We start from the raw sequence: 8,768 nt of genomic DNA, 5'->3' as shown, positions 1-8,768 counted from the left end.
GGAATCCTGGGACATGATGCCTCCATCAGACATGGTTAACATTTGACCCCAGGTGCAATGCCTTCATGAATGGTGGATATTGTGTGGCATTCATGATGTCCTCAGTGAGGGCAATAACAGGCACATACCCCACCCCACCCCCAACAGAAGGCCAGAACTTTGTTGACACCAGCAATGATGTCTCTAGATATGCCAGAAGGAAGTGGTGCCAGCCTTTAGGCCACTTCTGGGTCCCAGGACTCCAGAAGCCTTGTGTGCCAGAGTGGCCTCCTTAGAGCAGAAGCCCGTCTGGGGGTGCTGTCCCTCAGGAGTCACTGCACAGGGGTGGGACCTGAGGCCCAAACCTCCTTTTGGAGGGTCTGGTGAGGATCCTGTCAGACATATCCTTGGGGTCAGGGGAAGGAGCGACCAAGCTGAGTCATGGTGGGACAAGGCAGAAACTCTGGTGACAACATCAGTAGTGATGGCCATCCAGAGTGGGCACTGTCTCTGAGGAGGAAGCTCTTTATGATGACATCACAGCATTGGGGGCAGGAGGGGGCTTCACCATCAACAACCTACAGACAGACTATTGTCTCTGGACAAGGCCTCTGCAAATAGGGTGGCCTCCCCAGCGATGACATCCCTCAGATGATATCTCAGGACAGGGTACTTTTTCTGCATCTTTTCCAGGGTGGTCCTTGACTGTGACATGCCCTGCCTTCTCATGATGTGCAGCAGCAGTGGAGGTATCTCCTGGTATCATCTCAAAGTGGGTACTGTCTGATGGTGACATTGCAGACGGGCCTTATTCTGGAAAGGCCCCACGAGTGGGTTGTCTTCTCTGGTGATGACATCACAGGAAGAGGCACAGTCCCTCTGATGATGTCATAGGGGAAGGCACCTTCTCTGGTGATGGCATCACAGGAAGGAGGCAGAGTCCCTGTGATGATGTTGTGGGAAGGAGGCCTCATTTCTAGTGAGGACACAATTGGCAAAGCACTTTCCCTTGCCATGTATCCCAGGAAGATGGCTTTGACTGTAGTGATGACATCATTTTGAGAAGACACATGAAGAAAATATTTTCCTCATGATGATGATGCCAAAAGGGGCCTTAGAGCTAGAGATGACATCATAAGGGTGAGACTTGTCTTTACAGTGACATCACAGGAAAGAATCTTTGTCTCTAGGGATGGTATCAAGGGACAAGCATTATCTCTGCCACTACATCACAGGAAAGACATCTTTGAGATGACATCATAGAACATAGCCATAGTTTCTAGCAATAACCTCATAGGTAGGTCTCTTCCTCTGTGATGACCCCATGGGAATTTTTTGTCCCTGTGATGACATCACAGAACACATACATTTTCGCTAGTGATGACCTCATGGGCAGGCCTCTTCTTCTGTGATGACATCATGGGAAGGATACCTTGGCTCAAACAGTGAAGTAATAGGAGGAGGAGTCTTGGCTGCCGTGACATCCCGGGAGTTGGCTTTGTCTCCGGTCCCAGGGCCCATATGGGTCCCAGGCCCCTGAAGTGCATGAGCCTACGTCGGGGGATCTAGGCTGGGATGAGCAGGCCTGGGAGGCCACAGCGCCCTGACCCCCAGCCCCGGCCTCAGACAGTCACCTCATTCTTGCTGGCAGTGCGCAGGTGCTGGGGCAGGTGGTGGCCGGGGATGAACTGCAGCTGCTCCAGGGTGCCCTGGCGCTGGAAGGGCGGCCTGCGGGCCAGCGTGCCCCCGCTCCCACCCGCGTCGGACATCCAGGCTGGCTGCGGAGAGCCGTGCAGGGCATGGTGGTGGTGAGTGTGTAGGCCTGGGGGCTGCGGCAGCCCGTGCAGCGGCGTTGGAGGCCCTCCGGGCCCCAGCAACAGGTTGGAGTGGGAGGCGGCCAGGCTGGCGCGGGTGGTAGGCTCGGGGGGCAGCACGGGGCTACGAGGTGGCGAGAGCAGGTGCTCGCGGCTCTGGCGCAGGGCCTCGGGCGAGGACAGGAGCAGGTGCTCTTGCGACACTAGGCGTGCACGCGGCAGCGTAAACTCATAGCGGGAGGCCCGGCCCCCGTCGCCCAGCAGGTGCTCCTGGGACATGACCCGCCGAGGGTTTGGCGCAGGTGCCAGGCCCAGCTCCTCTGGCCCACCCCAGCCTTCCATGCGGTAGCCGCCCCCCGTGCCAGGTCGACGCAGCGTGTGCAGGGGCATCGTCCCGCGGGGCATTTCCACCAGGTGCGGGCGCTTCAGGTAGGCCTCGTCCAAATCCTTCTCGGCTGGGGGGAGAAGGGAAAAAGCCACAGAGGTGGGTCTTCTGCCAGCCCAGAGCCTTCCTCCCCTGGTTTCCTTAATCCCATCCCCATCCCCATGCTGTACCTGTGCCCCCATCAAGACCCCAAGCATCACCCAGAACAACCTAGTCATTAACCTGGGCACCGGTACATGATTCTCAGATTTTAATCAATTAGAACTACCAGGGTAGCTATGTACCAAATGTAGATTCCCAGGCCCCAGGTGCAGTGTTGTGCCAGTAGATGACAGGGACTTCCTTGTTTTTTGGTTTTGTTTTTTGCCTCTGAGTATCCCCCCCCCCTTTTTTTTGTCTTTTTTCGTGACCGGTAAGGGGATCGCAACCCTTGGTGTGGTGTCGCCTGCACCACCGGCCATTCCTATATAGGATCCGAACCCGCGACTGGAGTGTCGCTGGGCTCCCAGCGCTGCACTCTCCCGAGTGCGCCACGGGCTCGGCCCTGAGTATCTCCTTTTTGGGGAGTAGAACCCAACTCTCTTTTGGAACCATCTTCCCCTCTCTTCCATCCTCTAGCAGTGTTTTTCAAACTTAGAGTTGCAACCCATTGGTGGATGGTAAAGTCAATTTTGTGGGTAGTGATCAGCACTTTGAAAAATAAAATCAAATAGAACAGAAGAGAAAACTATCAGAAGCTGTCCACATAATAAGATAAGGGTAAGTACCAGTTCATAATTTTAAAATTTCAGATAGGTGTGTGTGTGTGTGTGTGTCTTACTGAAATATTAAAAGTCTAAATGACATAATATCTGGGATATGTTTTCTTTTTTTTTGTCTTTTTCGTGACCGGTAAGGGGATCGCAACCCTTGGTGTGGTGTCGCCTGCACCGCACTCAGCCAGTGAGCGCACCGGCCATTCCTATATAGGATCCGAACCCACAGCGGGAGCGTCACTGCGCTCCCAGCGCTGCACTCTCCCGAGTGTGCCACGGGCTCGGCCCTAGGATATGTTTTCAAAGAATTCATCAAAAGATGGAGGGGAGGGAGGATAGATTAACAAAATGTTGCTTATTGTTAAAATTCGGTGATGGGAACATGGGGTTCATTGTATAATTTTATCTACTTTTGTGTATGTTTGAAAATGTTCATAATAACAAGTTTCAAAGCTTTTCTGTAATTAAATATGTGTGTGTGTGTGTGTGTGTGTGTCTTGGGTCATAATATAAAGAGCATTCTTAGCATGGCTCTCAGTTTAAAATGTTTGAAGGCTGGGGCCGGCCCATGGCTCACTCGGGAGAGTGCGGTGCTGATAACACCAAGACCACGGGTTCGGATCCCACATAGGGATGGCCGGTTCGCTCACTGGGTGAGCATGGTGCTGACAACACCAAGCCAAGGATTAAGATCCCCTTACCGGTCATCTTTAAAAAAATAAAATGAAATAAAATAAAGTAAAATGTTTGAAGGCTACTCCACTGCCAGGCATGGGCCACAGAGAGGAAAATGTCCAATCAGAGTCACCAGGGTTGGTTCAGGGATGGGCATGTGACCCTACTTGGGACAGTGGGCCTGGGATTTCTTTGGGGGGTGGGATTTTATTTTATTTTATTGGTGGCTGGCTGGTACGGGGGATCTGAACCCTCGACCTTGGTATTACAACACTGTGCTCTAATCACTGAGCTAACCACTAGCCAGTCCTGAGATTTTTGCTGGCATCATTGGGAGAGATTCTTTTCTGCCAGGATCTCTAAGCTGATAGAATGTCAGTGTGAAAATTCTTGGGGCAATCTTTGCCACCACGAGGGGAGAATCTGTTTGAAAATTAGGTCAGTCTATTGTTTAGCAGAACTAAGAGACTCAGAATACTGGAAACAGCTTTTGAGCTCCCGCATCCAGCCATACCTGAAGCCAGTAACCTGTAGACTTTACATTGTCAAGCCAACATACCAACGTAATTTTTTTTCTGGCATAAGTTGTATTTCTATTAATTGCAAGTACAAGTACTGACTAATATGATAGGTCTTGGGAAGGTAGACCTAGAATTTGCCTTTCTAAAAAACCACAGGTAATTCTAGAACAAACTTGGAGAAAAACCTGAGGGAGGATTTAAAACTCTAGAGAGCTCTTGGGCTACTGTCCACGGTCCTGAACCCGGCCCCTGGCCCTGACTCTGCCCAGTCGCCCACCCTGGCTCCTCTGCCCGCTTCCCTTCCAGAACTCACCCAGCCTCTTGAGGGAGGAGTAGCGGTTCAGCTCAGATTTCACAGCAGCCTCGTAGGATGGGGGCAGATGTGAGAGGTTGTGGAAGGACCGAGAGCAGGACAGCGTGGAGTAATGCAAGGAGGGGCTGGGCGGGGGCACAGCCCGCCAGTCTGGGTCAGAGAGGACAGGGCTGGGATCAGTTTGGCCCCTCTTTCCTCAGACCCAGGAGTCCAGGCCCCCAGCTCCCTCCTCCCTCATACCTAGCAGTTCCTCAGGAAGTTAGAAATCTGGGGTCCCAGCCTCTCAAAGCTCCTGCAGTTTAGACTCTTCTTACTTACTCCCCTCACCCCAGGGGACAGGCTTATTGCTAGGGAAGGAGGACATGTCCCAGAAGGAGGGGCAACAGGCATTTATCAGCACCCACTGAGTGCCTGGCCCCAGGCTGGGAGAGGTACACTCCATGCATGTCCCCCCCTACTCCAGGTGGGAGAAAGATGACAACTTCCAGTGTCCACGTGAGGATACTGAGGCTTACTTTGTGACCTGGCCAGACCGTGAGCACCATATGGACCAGGCTCACAGGGACCTTACTCCTGCTCTGTTCTGGACAGCTGGCACGGGCTTGCCCAACACAAGTGTGGGAAGGGAAGGAGCCCTGTTCTTCCCCTCAGTCTGGGCCCTCATCCATACCCAGTGTGGCAGCATGGTGCTTGGGACTGTTGATGTTGAGGTGCAGGTAGTTGTGGTGCAGATTATCTGGGGGGGACCGAGAAGGGAGGTGATGTCACTGCCGTTGCCCACCCAGCTGGCACCACTCTCCTGATCTCTCAGAAATTTTCTGGTCCTGAGCTTGATCCCACATCCAGGACCTCCTTAGAGCTCCACAGACTAACCCATGCTATTGGCCTCAAGAGAAAAACTGAGGGGCCTTGAAGTGTGGAGAGTGTGGGCACAGGACCATGGGTGGGTGAGTGGGCTGTCCCCAGTCTCCACCACACACCCCAATGCCAGGCCAAAGATCTGGGGGGTCTCCTTGCCATCTCTCCCCACTTCCCCACTCATTTCCACTTGATTGCTTCTCACCCCTGAATCTCTGCCCTGACCTGTTCTCTCCCTCTTGGATCATCAAACCAGCCTCTGGCCATCTGGCCAGTCCATCTCTAAGACCAACTCCACCACTGTAATTCTGACACGTACACTTGGCCATCTGCTGCTCAAAACCCTTCCTTGGCTCACCATCATGCATGGGACAAAGTCAAAACTGGGAATCATGTTAGAGGCCTTCATTCCTGACCCCAGTTGACATCTGCAGCCTGATTTTTCATCCCTCCCCTCAAGCCACACTTCTCTCTGATGCTCAAATGAGCCTGGCTTGGTCCGGCCGCAGGGCCTTCACACATACTGTTATGCCGTTATTGCTGCCTTCAATCCCTTCATGCCCTCATTGCTTGAAGAACTCCTATTCATCCCTCACAACCCAGGTCAAATATCTTTTCCCTATTAGTATTCCAACTCATCTCCTGCTCTCCATCCCTGACCCCAGCTCAGGCCTCATCCTCTAATCACCTGAACCATTATCCCAGCCTCCTTCTGAGCCTCTTTCCTTTCATCTCTCCCCCTCACACGGCTCCAGAGAAATAGTTTTTCTTATCCACATTGCCTTCAGGACAAAGGCAGAGCCCAAGGCCCTCCTTGAGGCCTCTGTCCACCTTCTCCCTGGCCTCCGGTCTGGCTGCTTCACAAGATCTGCTCCAGCCACTCAGAGCTCACCCAGCTCCAGTAACTTCCCTCGTCCTCCAGGCCTTTGCTCAAACATTACTCCCTGGGGGAAGACCTCTTCCCCCTCAAACAAGAAGAGACCCTTTTCTGTCTCCCCTTACAGCTCCTTGTACTTCTCGATTGATGCACTCATCATAAAAAGAATATAAGAATATCAATAATAATAGCTCACTCGATCATCCCATAAGGTAGGGAAGGAAAAAAATAGCTCACCCTTACATAGCATTTTTTCTGTGCTACACGTTGTTCTAAGCACTTGACTCATTAATCATTTGATCTCCACAATTACCCTATGAGGTGAGTACTGTTATGCTTCTCATTTTACAGATGAGACCCAAAGAGGTGAAGTTATGTATGAGAGTCAAGTTATGTATGACCGGTGTCGAATGGCGGAATGATTCAGGGAAGGCAGAGGCTGGGGGCAGGGCCTGGGCAATGGGAGGCGGAGCCATCTAGGGAGGGCGGGGCTATAGGGACAAGGGGCGTGGCCAGAGACAGAGGCTGCAGCCACGACTCCCACGTCCTACTCACCGAGGTTTGAAGGCTTCACTGTGTTGTAGAGGTTCTTGGGCGTCCTGGGGGTCATGCTGTCGGGACCTCCGATCCCCGGGGTCAGAGAACTGCTTCGGGCCCGGTCCGGGCGGGTCCCAGGCCCCCCCTGATTCCTCAGAATGTCCACCAGAGCCCTAAAGGTGGAAGAGGGATGGTCAGCGACCTGAGGACTGGGGCTGGGAGCGGGAGAGGGAGGACCCAGGCCTCTTTCCCCGCCCTGTTTTCACTTTGGGGAGAATCTGTCAGCTCAGCTCTGCTTCTCGCCTTTGGCCACGCCCCTTCGTCACTGGCCACGCCTCTTCTAAAGTAACCCTCTCTCGGGCAACACTTCCTGATCGAAGCGCCCCTTTCCCAATTCAATGGACGCCGCCAATGAATTGATTCTTCTGAATCTGGGACCCCATTCTGTGGTCTCTGCCACAGCCTCTTCCCTGTGGCCCCATCCTACCCTGAATCTAGGACTCCATTTCTGTTCCTTTTGCAGCCTTCCCCATGACAATAAAGGGTGCCCTATTTGTCCGGTTATGCGGACCCCAAAGCTTAGAATCACCCTTGACTCTTTTTCTACCTCATGCCCTTCAGCAATCCCGCAGATTTAACCTCCAAAATATATCTCAAATCGGGCCACTTCTCACCACCTCAGCTGCTTCCAGCACCCTCTCGCACCTGGATCATAGCAACAGTCTCCTAACTGGTCTCTCCACTACCTGCCTTGCCCCCTCCATATGCACAGCCCGAGTGATCTTTTAAAATTGTCAGATGGCATCACGCCTGAGCTCAGGACCCTCTAGTGGCTCCCCATCACACTTCCAATAAACCCGGCTCTTGCTTGCTTCTCACCTCCTCCTCGCTCACCGCACACCAGCTGCATCGTCCCTTTCCCTGTCCTGCAAACACTCCACCTCATGGGCTTTTGCGACTGTTATTCTCTCTGCCTGGAATGCCTTTACCACAGGTATCTGCTCGACTCACTCCCTTCTTTCAGGTCTCTGCTCAAAGAGGTTTTTTCTGACCACTTCATCTAAACCAGCACCCTACCCCCCAATCCTTTACGTGTTTTATTTTCTTCACGGCAGTTATGAATATCCTTCTTTCAGGTCTCTGCTCAAAGAGGTTTTTTCTGACCACTTCATCTAAACCAGCACCCTATCCCCCAATCCTTTACGTGTTTTATTTTCTTCACGGCAGTTATGAATATATAAAATTACATTGTATATGTATTTGGTTGCTCACTGACTCCACCACTAACATTTAATAAGCATTTACCATCTGCCAGTCATCTATGTGAATCAACTCATTGCAATCCTTATTGCAATCCAAATAGTTGGCGACTATTATTAGCCTCATTGTACAGACAGGAAACAGGCACAGAGAGGTTAAGCCCACGGTCACACAGTCTGCAGGAAGCAGACCTGGATTTGGAAAACATCCTTATCCACTAGGGCAGAGACCTTGTTTTGTTCACTGCTTTATGCCCAGCTCCTGGGCCACAGAAGGTGCTTGAGAAATATTTGTTGAATGAATGAGGGCCTGAGCTTTTCCCCACATCCGCACCCCGCACTCCACATCACTCCTCAAAAGCCAGCTCGGTTCTGTCGCTTCTCTTGTTAGGCCTTTCCCCTCTCCCTGGGCATTCGCTCCCGCTCTCGCGGTGGCTGCCAACTCTGTCTCTGAACACGCCTCCATCCTGTAGCCCCGCCCCCACCAGACGGCCCCACCGCCATTGGCCAGGCCCCGCCCCCAGGCTCTCGCCCAAGAGCACACACACCTGGGCACGTTGATCTCCCGGTGCGCCCTGGGCGCACGGGACGCCTTGCTGAAGGCCACTTTGGCGCCGACGCCCACGGCCAGAGCGAAGCTGATGACGCCGCACACCACGTAGGCTGTGCTACCCCCGGGGCCCTCGCCCACACGTCCCCCAGCACCACCCGTCCTGCCCCCTTCCAGCCACCCGGCCTGGCCGGGACCTGGTCCCCCGCCAGCACCCCCAGCTCCCCCGGCGCCCCCGGCCAGCG

At 53.2% G+C, this 8,768-nt stretch overlaps 1 protein-coding gene across 1 annotated transcript in view; it reads right to left on the bottom strand.

Moving 5' to 3' along the window:
* Positions 1-1,579: 1,579 nt before the first annotated feature.
* Positions 1,580-8,768, bottom strand: part of SHISA7 (shisa family member 7) — an 8,312-nt gene continuing 1,123 nt past the window's right edge. The window contains exons 2-6 of the mRNA XM_008591297.1: positions 8,522-8,766; positions 6,733-6,887; positions 5,113-5,178; positions 4,443-4,592; positions 1,580-2,248 (exon numbers count right to left, since the gene is read on the bottom strand). Of these exons, the coding sequence (XP_008589519.1) occupies positions 1,602-2,248; positions 4,443-4,592; positions 5,113-5,178; positions 6,733-6,887; positions 8,522-8,766 (1,263 nt within the window). The 3' untranslated portion in view covers positions 1,580-1,601. The remainder of the gene's footprint in view (positions 2,249-4,442; positions 4,593-5,112; positions 5,179-6,732; positions 6,888-8,521; positions 8,767-8,768) is intronic.

The sequence above is a fragment of the Galeopterus variegatus genome, unplaced genomic scaffold, assembly GCF_000696425.1.
Source record: "Galeopterus variegatus unplaced genomic scaffold, G_variegatus-3.0.2 Scaffold6809, whole genome shotgun sequence".
NCBI lineage: Eukaryota > Metazoa > Chordata > Mammalia > Dermoptera > Cynocephalidae > Galeopterus > Galeopterus variegatus.
This window is presented reverse-complemented; position numbering and strand designations above follow the sequence as displayed.